General features: G+C 36.6%; 1 protein-coding gene across 1 annotated transcript in view; it reads left to right on the top strand.

Annotated features, from left to right (window-relative positions):
• Positions 1–24117, top strand: part of ABI3BP (ABI family member 3 binding protein) — a 145320-nt gene that overhangs the window by 5309 nt on the left and 115894 nt on the right. The window contains exon 2 of the mRNA XM_071758351.1: positions 16724–16903. Coding sequence (XP_071614452.1) covers positions 16724–16903 — 180 coding nt within the window. The remainder of the gene's footprint in view (positions 1–16723; positions 16904–24117) is intronic.

Below are 24117 nucleotides of genomic sequence, written 5' to 3' on the forward strand. Positions count from 1 at the left end.
CTCTGAAATGATCTCACTGCTGGGTAATCTGTATAACCTTCCACCTTTTCATTTTAATCTTCCTGTTCCCAAGTATCTCTTTCTGAATATTGTTTTTCAGTTCTCCTCTGCTAGTTTTTTGTGTCCAGCCATTTCAGCAGGACAAGCCATAAGTCACCTGAAGGGAGAGCTGTAGGTTAAATCTTGCTGCTCTTTGGCCAGAGCTAATCTGTGTGGACAGTATAGTCTGCATATCTGCTGACTGGTGGTACTGTCAGTGGTCAAAGGGCCTGAGGCTTCTTCGTAGTGTTTGGACTTACCAGGTATGTACTATGTACCATGTTACATGTACATGTACAATGTTATATGTGCAAACAGAAAGCTCTGCCTGCTCTTGCAGTAAAAATGGCTAGCAGTGATGTGCCATAGTCAGAACTGTTCATACAGCTCTTAGTGGATTTCTTTTCCTTGGGGAAATTCAAGTGTAGACTTGAAGTTGTTGGTAAGTAGGATAAATCTGTGGCTGTGGAGTGTTCTTGCCTACTGCCTTTCGCAAGGGATGGTTGGAGGCTTACTCACTGGCATGGTTGGTGCAGCAATGCCATCATAAATTGTGGTGTGAGGAGAAGCAGGTATTGGTGTTCTGGAAAGGCAGTGACACAAAATAGGTTCCATTAGCAAAACAGCCCACTCCTTAGTTTGCTCCCTTGTGGAAGAGGGCAGCAAGATGCCAGCCAGGTGCCACCTAAGCTTGCCTGACAGGCCTTGATTCAAATGTCCTTAGTTAGAAACTGTGTTTTCTGCAATACAGGCCAACATGTACGTAATGCAGGTTTGCTTTATGAAATACATGTTTGTCTTACTTTGCTGTGAGGGTAGGGTTAATGAAAATTAGAACTTGTTTTCATCATGTGTCAAACCTTGGGGTGGACAAGGCCTGGGCCAACTTTTCCAGCATAGCTGTTCCTCAAAACATACCAATCATTATACTCTGGCTAAATCAACCCTAAGCTGGTGGGTGTGTCATGGCAAGGTGAAGAAAAAAACAAGTCAAGTTTTCAACCACCGAGTTGATTTCTACTGTTGATGAAGCTGTGATTGTGGTTATGACCATGATCACAAGAATTAAATGTTTTTGTACTCATTGCTTAACGAAAGTGATGTCATCAGAATGTGCAGATGTCCAGGCGAGGCTACTTAAGGATGGTCACATTAAGGATATTGACCCAGATTCTTCACCACTTCAGAGTTATTGAGTAAAATGCTGGTAAAGAGTTGAGGCAGCAGATCTAGAGGCAGGGATGTCAGGAATGCTAGAAGAAGGCTCATCTTTTCCCAGTCCTGGGGGGAGCACTTGTTCTAACTTCTGTATTGTAAAGTCATTTAGAGATGTGCATGAGATCCATTACTCCACAGTGATTAATATTTTTCAGAATGTTTTCTGGAAAAAAATATATGAGCCAAGTGAATCCACAATTTTTTTTTAGGCTAATTGTAGCCATAGCAAATACTGTTTACATTGAACAAATGCCTGAAGGCAGCAGGGTCCCTATGAATAAATCCATTTCAATAAAGTCCCAAATAATGAAATACCTAAATGAAATATCTGTGTGATTTGATTCTTATTGATTTTTTATATCTGGGTGCATGGTGAGCTAACACTAGAATGTTACTGTCTGTGCCTCATAAGGGGTTGGGATTCAGTGCTCTCATTCAAGCTGGAGAGTCAATGGCAAACTGGATTCTGAAAGTGCTAGGGAATTTCTTTTGTAAAGTTATTTCTGTATATTTTTGTATAGTTCTAGGCTTTTGCATTTGCTTGAAATCTGCTCAGGAAAAGCATGATTCAATAAAGCAGTAAGAGATTATAATATTCTGTCCTATCATCAGCAGCTGTGGCATTAGTTTATGAATCTAAAAATAGCCAGAGAGTACTTGATATGACTTTAGATAATTAATACTTTTGGAAACTGGCCAATTTTGGAGGACTAGCAGTGTATGTGGGATAACATGTTTTTTTAACTTGCATAGGGAAAAATATTTTCTTCTTTTGTCAGCTGCTTGTTTCTGCTTTATATTAATTATTCACTTTCATTTTTTTATCTGTGATGGAAAAGTCTGGAATAATTTTAGAACACATTCAGTTGTGGTTGGTTTAAAAATACAAATAGGTTAACTTGAAATGTCCCAGAAGGTTGCTTTCTGACTTCAAACTGAAAACATTTTCTGGCAGTTTTGATTCCCTCATTACCACAGTTCAAGCCTATGCATGAACAAGAAAAACACATAGCAAGACTTCGGACCTTATCACTTGCCATTTTTCTTTTTAAATATCTGTCTGTTCAATATGAACAAGTGTATCCTGCAAAGAAAAGAAATGGGCCCAATAGTCTGAGAACTGAAAAGAAATTGAATTTTGAGACACAAATAAAAGGAAGAAAACTGTATTATCTGCCCTGGAAATTTTGGCAGAGTTCCATTCTCTCTGGCCTACAGAAAGGCTGAACTGGTTGGATTAAATGGCAGGGCACAAGCTCTTATTTATAGCACTGTGTAGTCTGAAAAATGGCTTGTTACACGGGTAGGGACATGGCTGTAGTCAAGTTTGAGAACCATAAATCCTCTTAGTTGGAAGAGCTGTTTCAGGTAAAAGGGGATGTATGTTCAGCTCAAATCATTAAGTTTTCTTCCTTTGTCATAGAGCTTATTAACACCTATTTACTGTTCTGAACATGACTGAAATTGGTCCACACTGTTAGCCCATCATTTGCTCCTTTACTGATAAGAAAACAGCTTTTAGCCAAGTAGAAATACTGCAGATCTTCAGCATTTCTTCCTGTATTTTGCTTTAACTATGGGGAAGGAAAAATAGAGCAATTCTAATAAAAATATCTCTCTGCTTATGTTGCTTATTCAGTGCTCCTTAGATAGATCTGCTGTGACTCAGTTGGTGATGGTGTAGTAGTTAGTTAACATTATCTTTTTATCAGGTGTTTTTATAAACATCACAAATGAGATCTTTTTTAAAGGATTGAAATACTAACTATGCAAACTTTTTTCAAGCTGAAGAACTTGTTTGGAATTTTGGACAGATTTTTTGATTTTTTTTCTCCAATGGAAGATTTATACTTAGGCTAAACTTGCACAGAAGAAAGCAACTAATGAGTCTGATTTCACACAGACTCTCCCTCACACAGAGGCATGCATGTACACACACAAAGAAAATTGTTGTCAGATATAGTTAATTTTTGTAAATGCTGTGCATCAACATTTATGTTACTCTTCCAGGCTTTTATAAATTTTAGTAACTTGGTCACATACCACTTGAATAGCATTAGTATATTGTTAATATGCAATAATGAGTTCTTAGAAAGAAAAGTTTCTCAATAATGTAACAGATGTTTATTCTGTTCCCTTTCCAGACAGAAATACTGACAGAAATTAGCAAGGGATATGATATGCTATTAGTATGTTTATTGGAAGGGAAGGGAAGGTTGTTCATAGTATTAAAGCTGAGAAAAAATTATACAAAAGAAATGGATAGTCTTATTTACACTTATATCAGTGTAGAAATCTCAGACATCTTGTATATTTGTTCTTTGTGACCTGGCTTCTCTAGATAATTTTTTTTTCCATTAATTTGCTTTTGTAGACTTATAACATTTGACAGTTGTCAAAATTGGCACAGGAAAGACCATCTCATTTTAAAACCCGGTGAAGTTGTGAAATAATATTTATGTCCTTAATATACCCTTTATGTCAGAGAACATTCCTTGGGAATTACTGTAATCTGCTGCACACTGGGTTACACGATCAGTGATGAGAGAGACATAACTTTCTACATACCATAAATTCTCCACCAACAACTGGACATGTGCCTGAGCAAAGCAGAAGTGAAAATGCAAAGTCAGTCATATACATATTGCCTAGCTAGGGGGGTCTGTGCCTAGAAGTGCATGCCCTTATCCTGCCCCCAAATTTTCACAAATCTTTCTCTTGTGTATCTGTTAGTGATTACTTTATTGGCATTTTTCTTTTTCTTTCAATAAAACACTGGATGAAGAATTCCAAGAAAAGTAAATATGGGTATATAGAGACTGGCTAGAAATAGAGATTATTCCCCACTGCTTTCTTTCATCTCTACAGATAAAAGGCAATGTGGTGACAATGAAGCAGGTGATGTAACGGATAGAGAATTTGGAAGTACAGTCATAGAAAGTAAGCTTCATATTGTCTGCCATATCCTGTGTAGGAAGGGAAGTAGGTGGGTGAACAGGTGAAATGCTTCGTTAGTAGTAAAAATAAGTATTTGTGATTTATCTTAGTACTCCCTTAATCATAGATATAACTTTTATTTTAAATATTATTTACCTACTCTAAATATGTTTTCCATTTTTCCCTCTAGTCAGTTAGAGGTAGGTTCTAGTCAGTTAGACTTAAAACAATCCACTTCATACTTTAATATTTTAACAATGATTCCTCTTCACAAGGTGTTCATAGTACTGAAAAAAAGGATTTCTGCCAAATTTTGGAATTTCATATTACTTTCTAAAATCATCAAGGATTTATCCTGGTGGTGGTTTGTATTTTCATTCTCTTTAAAGAATTACTGAAGTCTATTGCTTCTTTCTTCATACACTTGCTTGAACTATAGAACCTTTGCTTTGATCTCTGCAAATTCAGAATGTGGAATATAAAAGAAGATAAAAAATGGTCACCTATGATTTTGTTTTAATCTGTTACTTTTTTTTAATAAGAAGCCAGTTGATCATTCATAAGATCCACCTCATATAATGGTGCAAGATTGAATATATTTCTTGCTGAAAAAAACTCTATGCAGCTGTAATCAACCCTTAAGGGACTAAGCTGCATCCAGCTAGTGTCATAGACATGTATGAGAGTGTTCGGTTTGGATACAAAGACCATAAGTGAAACCACTTTGACTCCTCTTTTGTAAATATCGAGCAATTTTAGTTTAAAATTTTTTTCAGTTCATGCTGTAGCTTTCTAAACTGAAAGGGGGATAACCTGTTAAAAGCTTTGCTGGTAGACCGGAGGCCTTGAGGAACCTTGTCTAGATGAGAGGCATCCCTGCCCATGTCAGGGAGGTTAGAGTACATAATCTCTAAGGTCACTTCCAACCTATGCCATTCTATGATTCTATCTATGACTTGAATGCATTGAAAATACCAAATTGCAGTTCTCAAAGTATAACAACATTTCGTATTTGATCACTGGTTTTGTTAACTGATGAAGTTTGCTTAATATTTCCAAGTTTAGCATGTGATACACAGCAACACCTAAGACTTCTCATGTATGGTTCAGCTATTTAATTGCTTTATCAGCTGTCTACCTCAGAAAAGTGAGGAACTTACTCCAAAATTAAAACATGGAATATTGCAAGCATCATTGCCAAGTGCACATCCATGTCCTGTATATCTTGCATATTACAAGATTTTGAGCAGAGAACTCAGATACTTGGTGTGATCATATGATAGTTGCAATGATGGAAGTGAAAAGACGTGGCAGCTTTGGAGTGATCCCATGGTGAGAATGAGTGATCCTATTTGATTTTCATCTGTTGATGGCTATTATTTTAAAGCATTCTGTTTAGACTATATACAGCATAATGGGGGATTTATGAATAGAAATTAAATCCTATTAGGAAGTAATAAGGTACTAAGTAGATTCTCACAAGTTTGCATACATTTAAGAATTGTTAAAAGTCTTGTGCTGTCACGGGCATAGTCCTTACATATGCAGTCTCAGTGCCATGGCTAGATTGTATTTTTCTTCTAGATGTTTGTGCTAGAAATATAATTACAGTACATTGTGATGAAGAGATTGTTTCTGTTCAGGAATATCTTATTCTAGATACCTTTTACTTGACTTTCTGAGAACCCGTGAACTGCACTGCAGACTGGACAGTTGCTCTCACACATGGGCATGGGTGTGTTTACTTAAAAGTCAATCATGACACAGGAACAAACCACTCAAACTCACTGATGCCTCAGGACTGAAGCATTGTCTGTCTCACTAATTGGTCTGCCATTCTGTAAAGGTGATTTAGGAAGATATCTTGATAGTTACCTATTTCAAAATGAGTATCTCAGTCTAGTTTGTCACCCTGCAATTTGAAAGAAGGACCTTATGTAAAATTCATCTTCTTTTATTTGCCCAACCCAAGTTCTTTCCCAAGTGTACATAAATCACAAAACATTCTCCCCTACTCTAACAATTTTAGGAATTACTGTGGGTATTTCTTTAGAACCAGAAAGACTGTCAATGGGGACTTTGGACTTACATCCACTGACTGAGCCCAGTTTTCCATCTGCCTTGTAATTTATCTCATCCGATCTTAATTTCTCCAGTGTGTCTGTAAGGATACCTGTGGAGATTATGGTGAAGTTGAAGTACATGACATTCACTAACTTCCCCTTCTACACAAATTGAGTATTACAGAAGGCAGCAAAGATGTTCAGACAGTCTGGCCTTGGTAATTTTGTGGTGGCTGAAGATTCACCTTCTTGTTTGTCATATGCATAGGTATGAGCAACTGGTCCTGGTGACCAAAGTTAGGCTGAAGAACTTGCAGTTTCCTGAATGCTCTTTCTTTTCCATGCTCAAACAATTACACAGATATTTTTCTGTTCTTACATGACTTATTAACCTTGCTTTTCTTTTGCCTCACTGCACTCTGGGTTCACATTAATCCATGCAGCAGATGATCTGTCCATTCAACGATTAATGATAACACCACGGTTTATATAGTCTCTTTACTCTTCTGTCAGAAGCAAATGCAATTTTAGTTTTTCACTATGCCTTTGATTTTTGATTCTTAAAAAAATCCATTGATAATTGCAGATTTAATTTGAGGGCAGAGGAAGACCAAAAGCTGAAACAGCTGAATTCCTCACCCGCTTAAGTTCTAAATGTCCTGTTGCACTTTCCCTATGGAGGACCTGCTGCTAAAGAAAATTCATGTTTTTATTCAGCTGATCAACTCTTAAAATGGTTACCTTATACATGGCCATATCCAAAATACACATTTCTGTTTAGTGTTTGTGTTATGTGTTGCTCTTTGAGGCTTAAAAAAGTGTTAGACCTAGGACACTTGGAAGACTTTTCTTGCTCCCCAGAGTCTCCTACACACCTTTATTGAATAAGATACAGTTTTGTTCATAGCCTGGGTGGAGTTGCCTTGGACCTATTTCCTTGGACAGGAGAAGGAGCCAGGATTAGAAAGGCCAGCTCTTCTGGGCAAGATGCAGTCACTGTCTCATCACCACAGTCTAGGTGGAGTTGTATCAGCCCAAAAGAGGACATTCCAGGTCAGTCTGGAAAAAGAACAACAAGCAACTAGCTCTGAGAGTAAAGCCTGGGCAAGAATTCCTTGGAGAATGCCATTACATCAGATTCAAATCAAGCTGTACTCTAGTGCAAATGGTTGATCCATAATCAAAATTGAAATAGGAGTTAGAGGCTGTTTCAGTAACAAGGAGCTTTCAATAGACAACTAATTTCTTTTAAAGTTATGTGGTTTATGTGCTGTTGATTTGAAAAGTAGGATCCATAACTTGAAGGAGTTTCAGGGGGCATTATGCATTAAAATAATGGTCAGACTTTGTTCTGTCCTGATCTTTAAAAAATGTTGAATTGTTGAATATTGAAGTTTATTTAAATTAAATTCTTAGCCCATGTATTTGACCTTTAAACACAACTGAGTTTACTGACTGGACATAGAAAGTTGTGGAATTTTCTAGTATTTAAAATAAAAATACAGAAGTATCTTATGGCAGGAGCTAGGGACAGGTTGCTCAAACTGTGTCCAAGTAAGTTTTTAGAATGTTAATTCCCATTCCTTTTTTCATCAGAGTTGCAGACTTGGATATTCTCAAACAACAGTTTACTTGGTGTTTTTGGTGTTTCTATTTTGTTTGCCATTTTAACTAATACTGGGAAATGACCTGAAGAATGAAATCTGGGAACTGGGGACACACACACGCCATTGATGTGGGATCCTGAGTTTAAATCCAAGCTCTTTTCAGGTTTGCACCCTAAAAATAAGGTTTGTTACTGTACTTAGTCCCAAACAAAAATGTTGAATAAATTTGTGTAAGGAACTTTGTGAGGGAGACAGTGAGATTGATGGAAGTAGAACTTCAAAGAAGTACTTGAATGACCTGCAAACAGGTTAGATGACAGCGTACAAGTAATAAATTCCTTTTTGTACATTGCTTTATGTATATATGTAGAAACTGGAATTGCTGATAATAACATCTTTACCTCTGCATTTCCTTTATTGATCCTAAAGTAACAGTGAGCTACAGTTTATTAACTCAGTTCTGAACTGTACTGATCTCTAGAGAGAAACTGGCAAAGGAATTTAGAGTATATTTAAGTATATTTTTGCAATACACATGCTCTACCAAGATTCTTTGAGAAATGTCTATTTATATATTTATATCCATTAAAAACAGAGAGCATATTTCAGACTAGCTTTAATAAAGCTAGTATGTGTTGCAACTAAAGAAAGGAAAATGCCTTCAGTAATTGTGAAATACTGCTTTGAGAAAGGGCACTGGAGGGGATGGGGCTGACTCTGGGCCCCCTCAGTACATCTCCTCCTTTGGAGGTCTTAGTGAGCATGCATGTAGCTGAATGCCAGTACTGAGAAATCTTCCTACTGGATATTTCATGTATTTGTACTCATTTTGTGGTGAATTTCTATTACAAATTAAATTTCCAAAATCACTCCATGATATGAAGAAATTTGGAGAGAAATTATGCCAGCTTACTTGCTGTGCACAGTCTGTTGATACACCTAAAAAACAAACCAAACCATTTTCAAATTAAGGTATTTTAAAAGCATAAACAAGAAGCAATCTATTTAAAAATCTCTTGAAAGCATCTTTCTTCTGAATTCAGCAAGCACTGAACTTGGAATTCCAACAAGTTATGTTTTGTAACACAAGACAAGTGACAGCAGAATGTCCACTTGACAACTCCAGGTCATTAAATGCAATGTCTGAAAATGAGTAAATGGACCAGGTGTTTGTGTTCTGTTTGTACTGGCTGAAAAGATTTTTTTTCAGCATCAAGAGTAAGCTAGAAAACACAGCATGGAGTGTTACATGAAAATAATATTTGTTTAAAAATTTATTTTTGGCTTTGAAGTCAGTTTGCTGCAGCTTGTTCTATTTTATTTCCCAGAGAGATTTAATTGAAGATCTGTATTTCCTGTTTACTGACAGAAAGTGGCTTCCTCTTTAACACACAGATCCTCCTCAGAGGCGACCAACTCTCTTACTGAAGTTAGATGGAATTTAAGCTGTCTGGATCTTTCTTTGGTGATGTCTTTTCTGTCACAGGACAGGTTATGCTTACCATGCTATCACATCTGCCTCAGTTACAGCGGGCGTTAAAAAGAGGTACTAAATTCAAAACTTAGTAAGGTGGAATGAATCACTAGTTTCTGATTGCCAGCAAGTTAATAAGCCTTTATAATAAGGCTTAAAATAATGAGATTTATTAATGCAATATATTGAGGGTCATAGGCAAATGTACCATCTGCATCATTAAATGGGTCACAGTACGTGAGAAATTAGCATTTCAAAGTGAAATTACTTGTTCTGCTCCTCAGTTGATTCTTTGAAACAACAGAGAGGCTTTGAAATTAATAGAATTGATAGCCTGAGAAGCTGTGGTTTCCAGTGTTAGATTATCATTGAAATCTTGGCGGGTGGTACTATGACACCAGATTTTGAAAATGAAAATACTGCTGTGAACTATTTGAATAGTGTAAGTGAGGTGGTGCTCACAAATACATGGTGCTAATGTATTTTCTTAAGGCATACTTAATTTGTCCAGCACTCTGGGAGGCAATGCTAGGTCTTGTCTTCATCTTTGAAATTATGAAAAAGAAACAGCTTCAATGTAAGGCAAAGGGAATTATGATACTGAAGCCAAATTTGCTGTAACACAGTACAGCTGTATTCACCCTCTAGTTTTGTAGGGAAGAGTTCAAGACTTTTCACTCTATGGATAAAAACAATAAATAGGGCTGTGTTTGATCATGAGAGGCCATAAACACTTGAACCACTCCAGCAGAATCATAGAACAAGTGAAAGTAACATCTCGTCCCAGCACTGCTTTTGCTGAGCCTTTACTGAAACAGGCAACCAGATAGCTCAGAAAAATATAAGTTGCCAAGATGAATTTATTTCAAAACAAAAAGCAAATATTTTATTTTGTCTTCGATTCATTCTTGAAGTTTGTTGCTATAGCAGCACCTCAGGGTTACTTCTGAACGTGTTAATTATTAGTTAATAAATTATCAGCCAGCTGTTGACGTGTCTTCTTAAATTAGAGAAATAGACTGCGCTTCAGCTGAAGATACTTCACATGACAGCGCCAAGGTATATTTTGGGGTTTGGGCAGAAACACAAGAAAGCCAGTTAATTCAAATTCCAGTCACCTCATCACCCAAGTTCTCTCACATTCCTTGAAACAGAGGGAAACCAAACCAGCTGGCAGTTTTAACTACCTCCACATCTTTTGTTACCAACAGTATCGTGATGATATAGTGGGCCATGGAACACAAAATTTCAAAGCCTGTGATTCTCTAATACTGAAAAAAAATTAGTTCATTTGTTCTTTTGGGGAGCAAACTCTCAGGTGGTTTTTATTTGCTTTTATAGGCTGGAAACACCGCTGTCCTCAACTGTGAGTTGCTGAATAAATGCCGCTTTAATGCATCTCGCCCAGTGAACCATCTCTGCTTATCTCCTTACTTCTGTCCAGTTCCTTACTTCTGTCCAGTTATTTAATAGCAAAGGAATTATATAAATCTATTCTTAATAGTTACTGTATTTTCTTTTCAAACAGCTTTGCAATAGTGATTTCTTAGGGGGATGTTAGACATAAACTGACTGGATGTTTGCTGTGAAAGTAGAAAATAGAAAATTTGACTTCTCTGCTTGTCTTGTAGCTAACTCTGACATAAGTTAGATATGCATAAGAGATGGTTGTCATGCTTATAAATTCCCCTCTCTTTATTACTCCATGATTTATTTAAGTGAAAAGAAAAAGAAGTTAACTTAAATCCCTGATAGATACAAAGCTTGAACAACAAGTGTTCCACTAAATATTTTGTATATTATTTTCCATAGCTGCTTTCACATTTTAAAGATGTGAATTTCAGTTAGGTAATTTAGAGTTAAATTTTTCTGGAGATTCAGTGTTTGCTCAGGGCTCCTGTTGCCTATAGATGACTACTTATTTTATCACAGCTAGCCAAATTAGGGTGCTCCCAGCTGAATTCTTCAGATCATTTGTACCTATTTTCTTGTCTCTGAAGAGTTACCAGTATCTGCTTCCCTTATGATGCATCTGATTCATTGAACTGTCGTAGAAACTCTTTCCCCTTACAGACAGAGTCCTTTCCCTAGGGTGATTCAGTGCAAGTGGTGTGATGCACTGAACATGATGCTCTTAGTTCATAAAAATGCTGTGCATAGTTATTCCTGCTGATTTTGGCCATCAATTGGTGGCTTTTGTTGAACTGAATGGTTGCAGATCAGCCTGGAATTTCTGTTGGCAAGCCAAGAAGGAATGATTGTTTTTTAGAGGCAACTGTACATCCCAGAACCTTTCATATAGAGATAGCCTCAATGCTAAAGCATTAATTTACAAATGCAGACACTTAAAACTGGAGTTTAGTAAACATGCCAAAATCTGATACAAGTGAGTATGACTTAGGAAAAGTCATCTGTGCCCACACGTATGAGTTGCTGTTTGTAAGGTGTTTTCAGAATATCTTTGCATTGGAATTCAGAGAGTGTCTGGTTTATCATTTGGCTCTTTCATCAAGGAGAGGGGGAGAAAAAAAGTATTCTAAAATCATAATATGACAAAAGTTATTTTCTCAAAATCAAATATTTTCTTATCCAGTAACATAGTTGTCAAGTTCCTGTGATTTCTCTTGTCCTTTTGATAGTGTTTAATGAAACTATCTGGGTAGTGGCCAGGATAAAGATATTACTGAAAATGGAAATGCATGCTTTCCCTGTTGTTCAAAATACTGTGACATCAGCACAAGTGAAATCTATTTTGCTAATGTGCTCCTGAGAACAGTCCATGTTTAGCAAGCTAATTGATATAAAGTACATTTAATCTATACTGCTCTGGAAGTCTCTCTGCAGTCCAAAACATTGAGCTCCCCCTGGATGGCTGCAGAGACTCCTCTGTGCTGCTGCTCTTTCCCTGTATACCTCTTGTCCATTCCAAGGATTCCAAGTCAGCACATGGGCCTTACTCATAGGATTTAACACAAGTTGCACTGTGGTACATTTTCATAGGAAGCTTTTTTGGTTTCAGTTCTGCCCAGTATAGTGGAGTAGGGCTTACACTCTCCTGCACAAAGCTGCCTTTTCCTTTTAGATTCAGGAAATGCTTAAATTTGTTCAAAAGGGTGCAGGTCTCCTTTGAGCTCATGTGACCTCCACAAATCCAGAACATTTTAACTTTTTAGAAAATCCTTCAAGAATTATTTCTTTATAAGGAAGAAATGACTAACAAAGGACTGTTGATTCACTGCCTTTTGTGTTTGTATTTATGATGCTAAGAAGTATACTGTGTATAATTAGGCACAAAAGTGAGTGCAAGTGCTCCTGGAAAAATGTTGGCAGGCAGAAGAGCTGGACTGATAATTAAGTAGCACAGTGACCTGCTTTGGGGTGAGAGATGTCATTCCCTACAGAGTCCATGCCAAGAGTGATCTACCATTCACTGAGTTATGCCTTGGCAGGGAGTGCTTGCTGGCATCTTTCTGTCTTCATTGTTCCTTGGTTTTATCTCCTCTGTAGCCTTTCATTATCTGTGAGTGAGACTGAATGATCTCACTGAACAGCCACAGTTCCCAGCAAACTCAGATTCTAGCTCCAGTCAAGAACCCTCATTCTCTCTGATAGAAAAGCTTGTCACTGTTGGACTTGGTTGCTTCACTTCTGTCCATACACTTCCAGAAAGTGTTCAGCTTCTGATTATGTTTCACCAGTTAAAATTTATCCCATGATTTCAGTGATTCTAGTGTGCCCAGAGCCCACAGGAGAAAATGTGGTTTAGTCATGTCATGTTTTGTGTCTGTGTTGGTGCTTTAGAACAATTATTTTCCCTTAAAAAACACGTATCTAATAAATAGTGAAGAAGACTAGTAGTCTGCCTTGCCCTGTGCTGCTCTTCGGGTCAGACTGCAGCTTCAAGAGGAAGAGGAAAAAAAATGCTCTTGAGCCCTCTCAGCCAGGGGAATTCAGTTGTGTGGAGAGAAGGAAATAGGAAGTGAACAGCTTACTGAGTGGTAAAGGATAGTTATGTTAAGGAGAGCACAGAGCTAACCCTGTAGGTAGGTCTCCAAGAAGAGGAAAAGAAAGATTTTTCCTAAACACTGCAGGGACTGAAGCATTTTTTGCCACCTAGGCCATCACTGAAAAGATCCTGTACTCAGAAGTGACCTAGAGGGAAAGGACCTGCCCTGTTATGATAGCATGGGGAGGCTTGTCTTCAAGTTAGTCTCCTTTTATTTTGTTTTACTTTCTTCTGCTTTATTTGCTACTTCAGATTATTCCAGTTTACATTCTGCTAGAAGTGGCTTTGAGTTTAAAAGCTCTTTTGATGGTGTTGATGTGCTAGCTAAAATGAAGAAAGGTCTACAGTGTCTTACATCAAAGCTTTTGCTGTCTTGGGATCCCATTTTTCTTTCTGTTTTTAATAACTTCACTGACAAATTTTAGGTTTAAAGAAAATCAAGAACCTTTGTCACTGTAATTGTCTCACCCTCAGTAAGTCTGCAGATGACACAAGGTTGGGTGGGAGTGCTGAGCTGCCTGAGGGTAGGAAGCCTCTGCAGAGGGACCTGGACAGGTTGGATCTATAGACCAAGAACAACTGTATGATATTCAGCAAGACCAAGTCCTGGGTCACAACAAACCCATGGAACACCATAGGCTTGGGAAAGTGTGGCTGGAAAGCTGACCACAGGAAAAGGACCTGAGGGTGTTGATTGACAGCTGCTTGTCATGGGCCAGCAGTGTGCCCAGGTGGCCAGAAAGGCCAATGGCATCCTGGCCTGCATCAGGAATAGTGTGGGCAGCAGGAGTAGGGAAGTGATTGTCCCCCTGTACTTGGCACTGGTGCTTAGTAATATGATTTAATACTGGACTCAAGAGAGTTAGATTAATGGTTGGACTTGATCATCTTAAAGATTTTTTCACCCCAGAAAAATTCTGTGATTCTGTGACTACTTTTGAATAAAACACAATATCTATCTAGTTGGAATCAAATCCTTTTGAATTCAATGTTGAACTAGGATTAGCTCTTCAAATTAAAATATGAAAGATATACAGAAATGATTGTGGAAAAAATTATTGTAAATTTAAATTAAAATAGTTCTTCACTAAATTTTTTTTAAAATAAAATTAAAAATTCAATTTTGGGTCTGAGGAAGGATTTTAATATGGAAATCAAATTATAATATTTGATTATAATATTATAATATATAAAATTAATTTTATATAATATATAAAATAATTATAATATTATAATACATGAATCAAGTACTTTAAGTCTTACTTTCTTCTTAGATGTGCATATTCAGTGGAGCAAGACAACTGTCCTTTTTTTTATGCTCAGCTCTACAAAGTTAGGTTACGATTTTGCAGATTATATTGTAACAATTCTTTTTTACTTCTTTTACTTTTTTACTTCTTTTATCAGAAATGATATTCCTAAAATTTATTGACATGGAATGCTTTTAATAAGCATCTTTATAAAGAGTATTAGAGAGATTTGAAATCAGTCTTCTTCCTGGTTTCTGCTATTTGGAGCCTTGTCAATATTCAGAGTTGTACACAGGCAGCAGTTTCATATGCTAAAAATATGCTAAAAATAAAAGTTTCATATGCTAAAAATAAAAGAAGTTAGGATGCCTCCCAGGTAAGGAACCACTGCCACCCATTTCCCTGAGATGGTGTGGTACATCTGAAAAGGCCAGAGCTGAGCTTTTTTAAAAGCCTTGTTGTCTTCTGGAACCTGGAAGAGTTGCCTTTGGAAAATTGTGACAGTTTCCTGGCTGAGTGCTTTTATTTGATCAGTCTTTAGATAAAGAAAGGGTCTCATCGGAGGTGCATGTTTTCCATCAGTTTGACTTGTATGCTTGTTTCTATATAGGGAAGAGGCATAAAATGTTTGGCTTAGGTCTTTACATTCAGTGTGCAGACAGCTGCAGGTTCTTGAGAGTACTACTAAATCATCTTGATGGATTGGGGATTGTGGCATTCAGCAACTCTCGTCATTAGAATTTCACCAAAAAACAAAAAACAAAAAAAACAAACAAAAAAACACCAAACAAACAAACAAAAAAACCAAAACAAAAGAAAAAAAAAAAAAAAACACCAAAGGAAAAAAAAAAGAAAAAAGAAAGAAAAAGAGAAAAAGAGAAAAAGAGAAAAAAAGAAAAAGGACGAGGGTCGGCTGGGGTGATACCAGAGAATCAATGTGTAGCTTTCCAAAGAAAGTTTGAATATCTGCAGTTATTGAGAGAGAGAGAGAGAAAGAGGCAGACCATTAAAGTGAGGGATAAATAAAAAGAAAGAGGGAGAGAAGGAAATAATGAAAGAGAGAGGTGTTCAGTATCATACTACCCTGTTGTTTAATGACAGGTCTTATATCTAGTTGGTTTTCTTCGTGATTTAGTAAAATGGCTTTGTGCAAATTTCTTTTTTTCCTGAAAAGTTAACTTCAGCCAGGATTAGAGATATGCCTAAAACTCTGTTGGCAAGAAAAATTTATATTTCAAGAATGAGAAAGGAAAAACCTATGTTGTAGTGATGGTGGTGTAAGACTGGGGAGAAGTAATTAGTTGGGGTTCTTTTAACCATCGGCAAGGGTAACAGTGACAAGGGAATATTAAAATTTTAAGTACCAATGTAGGAAAAGCCATTCCTCCTTTGCTCCACCAAGAGGAGAGAGATGAAATACTTATTTGTAGCTTAAAAAAAGGTCATTATTCTGTTTTGAATTAATTTTGTGTTGTTAGAAGTTAAATTTTTGTAGATTAATATACAAAACCTTTCTTGCTTTATGTGCTACTCCCCTGGGAAACATAAAAATAAATGTTTAAAAGAAGTTTCTTGGTAATTTTGGGTAAACTAGATATGTTGGTTAGATTTCCAACATTTCTAGTGTATTTCCAACTAGAAAATTATGTTTCCTGCCCAGCATAGAAAAAAAAAACCAATCTGAAATAATAGTTGTAGCATTTTTATTTTGATCTAGTTGGTATTTATTCTCTGTAATAGGAAAAAAAATTTCAAACTCGCAAGTTTTACACATATGTATGCTATGAATAGTCCTATAACTCCCATATTTAAGGGAAAAAATCACTGCATTTTTTCCAGTTACTTGATGCACTTTTCTACTACTGCAACTGAAGAAGATGTTACAGGTAATATACTAAACTAATGATAAAAAATAGACATGTTGAAAATGAAAATTTTAGATTACCACTAATCTAATATTTAAATACATTTAGTTTCCAGGAGACTCTACTTTTAAGCAATTGTTCAATTGCTTGTGGCTAGCAAGTTAACAGCCCAATATTGTTATATTCTATTACTGAATGTATGATTACAAGATAATAAATCTGTTTGGGGTTTTTTTCCTTTTTTTTTTTTCACTCTTCCCTCAGTGAAAAGACAGAGCCTGAAAGTTCAAATCAATGCAACAGATGACACCGTTTGCATGAGGTATCTTCGTCCAAGTCAAAACACCAGACTGGAAGGTTTTGTCCTGGGTTATGGAAGCAGCTTCTTCTCTAATCAGTACATTCCTTTACCTTCAGACGGAAAAACCTCCATAACAGAACTTGGTAAGGCACATTTCCTTTGCATGCTACTGTTGTCACAAATTCTGAGGGGAGAGTGAGGAAAATCTGAACCTTTGGGTTTCTTTATTTTTTTTCTGATTGGGTTGTTGCTTAGGGTTTCTTTGCATTTGTTTAAGGAAGTCTTGAAGAATTTCAGATCAAAATGGAATTCAAAGATCCTTCAAGGGCAATAGTAGTTTTTTGAAAAAGTTTACTATTGCTATTTGTTTTGAGCATTTTCATTGTACTAAGAGATTTTGCTCTATTTAGCCACATCACAGACCAAATGGGATTAGTTGCCTGAAGTTTTAGTTATAAAGTAGAATACAAAGGAGATCTACATGTTTTTAACAAGTAATGCAAGAAGCAATGAAACAGTTTTGACAATTGTGTTGTTGATTCCCTTTGCTAGAAATATTTGTGTCAAAATGATGGCTTTTCTGGCAGCAGCCTGTTCCAGCTATACATGTCATAGAATGACCTGTAGCTTCTGTGACAGAAGTTATGGATAGAATTCAGGGAGTTGTTTTATGGAAGGGATCAAACCACATCAAGAATGTTACATCGTGTCACCTGGTATGGCAAGGAAGAAGGGATTTTGATTGTCCCCATGACTCATTATTGTAATGCCAGGAATCTTGGTGTAAAACAAGGGAGAAGAAAGAATGCATAAGCATAGAAGTAAGAGTTGCTCTTTTTGATGTGTTCAGTCAAGACAGTTTGGTGGGTCTGTTCCTGGCTGAAAACTCCAGATGTTTTCAGATCATGAAAATGATCTGAATAATGATCATTCAAATCATTATTCTGTGCCTTCAGATGACACAAAATAATGGAGACTTTCATTAGATCACTGTGGCAAAGGCTGACTTTTTCCTTTTCATGAGCTGATACTCCTGGGATATCTCCCTAATTCTTTACCAATCCAGTGTTCGTGTTCCTAACTGTAACTTAAGTGGTGTCTCATTCACCTGAGTTAAACCATACGTAACTTTTGAATTAGTTCACTAAGAACAGTGTACAGAATTTCTGTACAATACTAGGAATTGTGCATAGCTGATATCTCTGTAGCTGTACTGCAGAAGCAGTGAGGAGTGTTGTTTTTCAGGTACTCTCTGATACTTGGAAAGAGGAAAAAGTATTGAATGTAACATCATGTGTAGATCATTTGCACTTCATATTTAATAGACGTGTTCATACCTAATGCTTTGGGAAACTGTACGAATACAGAAGGCTTAACGCCAACTGAAAAGTGGAATTTTGATATTTTGTTCCTTTAAAGTTAATAGCTAATGTCTGGAAACTGTAGACACTTTTTTTAGTTCTGCAGCCCATTAGAGTGTTAGCCATGGGCATATTAAATAAATCTCCACTGCTAAGCAATCAAAATCATGTAGCAATGAACACAGAAGATGAGAAACCCTGTGCTACATTCAGACTGTAATGAAATGAACACATATTCTCTAGTGTATCTGGAGAGGGAAAAGCACAAGTGTTGGGGAATAGTCCCCTTTTCCTTTTAAATTATTTTAAAGGAGAAGAACTTAAAACTTTTAACTTGCTCATGCTAATGCAAGTTGTCAGTTGCCCAGTGACAATGAGTCTATGTGACTTCGAGTGTCCAGTAACTAAAAATGCAATGTGCAACCTAATACAAAGACTAGCATTTCCAACTTGAAGATAATGTAATCTTTGAAAGCACAGGAATAAAAGAAGCTAACAGCGAGTGTACCTAAGGTCACAAATGTTTATTTGAGGCAATTAGCAGTGCGTTTACTGGAGCTTTGCTTTTAGTTAAGAGATTTAGAGTTAGATTGTATGCTTTGTGGATGTCTTGGGTTAGTGCAGTGGTGTTTAGGGAGCAGGGGTGCCACAAGGGTGGCTCCTGTGAGAAGCTGCTGGAAGCTCCCCTTGCCTCTGCCCAAGACTGAGCAGATACGGGAATCTGGATGTGCCTCTGTAAGTAACATATTCAAGAAAGGGGAACAAAACTGCAAAAATATAAAAAAAGAGACCTGCAGAGCAGAGGAGAGGAGGGAGAGAGCAATGCCAGAGAAAAGACACCCAGGTCAGTGAAGAAGGAGGGGGAAAGGTGCCCGAGCAGAGATTTCCCCACAGCCTGTGGTGAGATGGCAGCTGTGCCCCTGCAGCCCATGGAGGAGCACAGCGGAGCAGTCCCTGAAGAAGGATGGTGGAGCAGTCAATGAAGGGCCACAGTGGGGTAAATGTGGATTTGTAGCCCCTGAGTGTCACATGTGGATAGACATGAAGTGAAAGCCTGTGTAGGATCATGGAGAGGGGCAGATGTAGACTTGCAGCTGTGGACCTTATTGCTGAAAAATCTTTGTACTCTAGTACTGTATACTCCTAATATATGTCATTTGTGATGAAGCTGATCTAGTGTGCTATCTCTATATTAAAACTGTATTTTTAAAATATGATACTAAAAAACTTGTCTATTTCATCTAGATGACCTTGTGATTCAAGTGCCAGTGTACACTTTGCAAGAGGTCTACAGTGTGTTGCACACATTTTCCCACAATCGGAACAACTAGTTAATACAAAAATACCCATATTCACCCTGAGGATTCCTTCCACTAATGCTTTGCCTTATATGACCTTGACAGAAAGCAGATTAATTTTACAGGCTTCCCTGAATAAACATCTGTTTGTGGCTTTTGCAGAACAGGACATGGAGGGGGTGACTCCCAAGTGTGAAAAGACATAGTGGTCTATTTAGACCAACACTAATACAATTCAACGCTTCCTCTTCTCCTGTCATTTTCAGGGGTTCATGGAAAGAGAATACCTTTTCCAGGCAGTTTAGAGACATTGATCACAATTTTAAATTGGTTTTATAACTGAAATGTAAATATTAGAAATAGACATGTATGAGCATTGGTTAGTTACTAAAAGGTATGTTTTCCCAATGGACTAGGAAATATTGCTTTAGAATAAGAATTCTTGAGAGAGTGACTAGATCTAGGAAAATGGAATCTGTATCTAGACAAAAGTGAATTTTGTCCTAGTATTATTAAAATTGTCTATTTAGTAAAGACTTGTAAGTGAAAATGGTACAGATAGGCAGTCAAATGCAGACCTTACTCAGAGAAACATATTACTTCATTAATTTAGTGGTTGGGCCAATGTAAGGAAACATACAGACTTTCCATGTAAGTCATGATTCCTTCTCTAAAATGCATAAATCCTGTAAAGGGTCATTTGCCCTTTCCAACCAGCATTAAAGGTCTACATAGCAGAATGAAGTGCCTTATGGACATTTCCTTGGTACAGCTCTGCATGCCTGTTTATGTCAATGGAGCAGCATAATTGGTATTGTGTTTAGAATAATAGTCCCTGACGGGAGCTGGAGTACAGGGAATGAAGCAATCTCTAACTTCTTTTTTAAACAGATAACAGAGTATTATATATTTATATCTAAGTCCCATAACTCCACATTTCCAACCCTCTCACTGTTGATTAAGATGAAATTTACTGTCAGTTTTGCTGCTGGGTCACACGTCTTTTACGACCCTATCAAGAACAAACTTAAAGACAGCTCATTTTTTAATTTATGAAAGTACATGTGCATATTAAAAAAAAAATAAATTAATAAGAATGTGATCTTTCCTAGGATTTCCATGAGAGATTTATGGCTTTGTAGAAGGTGTCACATCCACCTACATTTCTTCCATTTAAATATTCGGGACCCCACTGCAGTGATTCTTACCTTAAAATATTTGGGTTTCCTTTCTCTTGTAACTAAAATAATGACCAAACCAGCAACTGTGGAACATTATCCATTAATTGGGAATTTCTTGCAGAGGGCATGTACAAAGAGAAAAGTATTATATTGGATTTCCTGAACCTGTAATGAGCTCATGCAGACAACAAACTCTTGAGCAGCTTCATACTTTGCTAGATTGATGAATTTGAATCACAGGGAAGGGTGAAAGACAATGGTGAGGCAGCATCAAAGTCTGTTTCAAAGTATGCCACTTTATCAGATTACAAGATGTGTTTTCTTTTGTGCTGAGTGTACTTTATGAATTTGTGTGACACTAAGCAATGTTACTGTTGGTCATGGAAGCTATTCAGTGCCAAAATATGTCAGAATGTAAATACAGCTAGGCTCAAAAATAAGGTGATGGACACATCCAAAGTTTAGAATTGACTAAAACCTTTATCTAAGTCTGAGTCTGCGTGACATGCTGAGAAAGTACTGCATTGAGAAATTTGTGCTAGTTTTTTCTAGCTTGGTTACAAAGGTTGCTAGTAAGCCTTGTTGAATTTATCCAGTGTTGGAGTAACTCAAAAAATTGAACGGAGACAGAAAATTTTTGTGAGAATGAACTGCAATTATCTAACAAAATTATCTGAACAAAATTAATTTCCTTTTCAATTTCTAAAACCAGCTCAGATTTGAGGCATGCTTTGGCCTTTCCTTTATCTGAACCAGATTTTACAGTGTAAGAGGAGAATATATTAGCAATTCTGCTTTATAAGAACCATAAGAAGTGATGTGTGAATTTTGCATAAATGTAGGGAAGAATTCTACTCTCACCTTGAACACATTTTAGAAAGTGTGATTCAGGGATGTGTGCTAGAGCAGTGCTTGGCTAGAAGGTCTTGCTTTGCAGCTTTTTGTATTTGAACTATGCCCAGAAATGTGCAGAATTATTAATCACATGGTATTCAAGATGCCAAATACGTGATCATGAATTGATTTCTGCATCTGCTGGCCTATGAGTTCTAATGATGCCTTGTAACAAATTAATTTAAGTTCATTCTTACACTGTTTTTCTTTCAGTTGCACTTCTGTATTGGCTGAAACCTGAACTGAATTAAAATAGTATACTTGAACAACAGCAGAATTTGCTAGCATTTCACAGTACCTATTAGTTGCTTGCTGCCACTGATTTGATAGACTACCTCATGGTATATGGAAGTGTTATAGAATAGTTTGATGTGTCAGTGGCATTTTGCTTGAGATCATAATTTTATATTGGAAATGCACTTTTCTTATATTATATTCAAGTGTGAATAGTTGATATATTCTGTGAATCATGACACATAGTCAGAACCACATATTTTTAGAGTCTGATGGTCAACTTTCTGCTGCCTGCCTCTTATTTCAGCAGTTTAATTTATTCATTAAGTTTTAAGATGAAGTAGCACAAGCTATATTACGGCTTTATTTAGGTTTTGGTATTTCACAGCATTCTGGTTTTCTCCTCTGATGTTACTCACCTCTCCCCAAGATTTCTGCTTCTTAAAGACATGGATCTGTAAAGCCGATTACATATATATATAGGAATCATAAAGGAACACAAATGATCTTTACACTTGAGAGAGTTTAATATGTGGGTGAAGCAATGTTTTAAGCCCCTTAAAGTGAATTGACTTGTTATAGCATCAGATTATTTCTGTGTTGTGATGATTTACTGGTATGCATATTTCTCAGCAAGAGGATTGAATCAGTGTTAAAACTTAGTGGCCTTTTGAACTTAAGAAGAGAAATGTTAAATTGCAATGGAAAACTAAGAGAGAACTCCCATTTCTAAACCTGAACCAGGGCCCATTATATGAGATTGCACAAGCTGTAAACCTTTCTTGATTTCCATTTCCTTGGATATAGAACATATCTCAGTCCAAAACAGAAGCACTGAACACAGGAGAACACGATTGTGTCTTGTGTCCCTGTGTAAGTTTCATCAAATAGATGAATTTAAGTTAAACTATAGTTTCTATACTCTCAGTTCCTGTGTAGCACAGGTATAATTCTGATTAGGAATGGAAAATTAAATTTCTAAATTAAAGTATATCTTTATTTAAGTTCAAAACAGAATTTTAGTGTTGTATCCTCAGAGAACTTCAAATTCTGGTTTCAGTTATATTGGCCATAGTATTGTTTTAAATTCAGTTGCTTTAAATCAAACAGATAATGCTTTCTAAACCTCCCTGTTCTATAGCAGAGGTCTTCAAACATCTGGTCTTAGGCTGTTTTTCTAAATACTTCCTTTTATTACAATCAGAAGATTACATATGATGTAAAGAGTAAGCGGAAAATCATCCTTCATGGTTTTAATCAAAAAAATTATTATTATTTTAAGCTGCATGGTGATGTTATCTGAATTACACTGCCAAAAACATGAATATGTCTGAACTTGTAGCCTTCTACCATGTGTGCTTATGTCATACAGACTTCCTCAGATATTTCTCAAATGTGTTAGGGTTACTGTAAAACTTGGTTTCCTTAATTTCCTGATTTCATATGAAGAACAGTATTTCCAGAAGTTTTCCAAGCTACTTCACAACTCTGTTAATGATGCTTCTGTATCCTTTAGAATGTCCTCAGTTCTTGTTTACTTCAAAAGAAAATGAGGCCATTCAAGTTAGATTGAACTGAAAGAAAAATATTACGTGTTTGGAAGGCTTGGGGTTTTTTTCAATATGTAATATGATCTGATAGCTTTCTGAAACAGAGCAGTTGAAATTTTTATGGGAAGTGGTGCAAATTAGTTTGAATGGGAGTTAAGATGGAGAGAGATTTGTTCCTGTAAAGATTTATTTTTAATTCTGCAAAGGTTGCTTTTTTTCATTCAAGAAAATGCACTTAAACTGTTGCTGCCCATTTGCATGCAGCATTATTTCTAAGGTAGCAGTACCCAGAGATCCCAAAGTCACAGCCCTTTGTGGATTTTACATAGATATTAGTCCCTTGCTCTTAAGTGTTATAACTTTACTTTTATAAAGGGCGTTCAAAACAGTCAAAGCACGTAATAGTTAAATCTCGTCATAAGTCTCTGGAAAAAATATGTAAACCTAATTATAAAACAGACCAGTAACCAGATGTGTAGACTGCCTAAGGTATATCTGATGTTATATTGTTTCCTGAAGCTAGACAGTCGTGCAAATCTTGCATGATTTTGTCTACTAGGGTACATTCTTCCTAAATGATCAATGCTTTTTCTATATTATTTTTACAATCAGTTATCTCTTTACTGGGAAACTGCTTAAAATGGGAAAACTGAGGTGTATAGCCCAAAACAGAACACAGAAAATATTGTAGAAAAGTTCCTCCAGCTCCTGTCAGCAGAGCAGGTATCTCTTACTGTATTCTCCAGGTTTTGCCCTCTTATGTCTTCACCTTTTTTACTTTTTCTGTTTTGCCATCACCTCTTCCTCTTCATCTGGGTTTTCATTTCTCTTCACTTTTA

This window comes from Heliangelus exortis, chromosome 1, assembly GCF_036169615.1.
Source record: "Heliangelus exortis chromosome 1, bHelExo1.hap1, whole genome shotgun sequence".
Lineage (NCBI taxonomy): Eukaryota > Metazoa > Chordata > Aves > Apodiformes > Trochilidae > Heliangelus > Heliangelus exortis.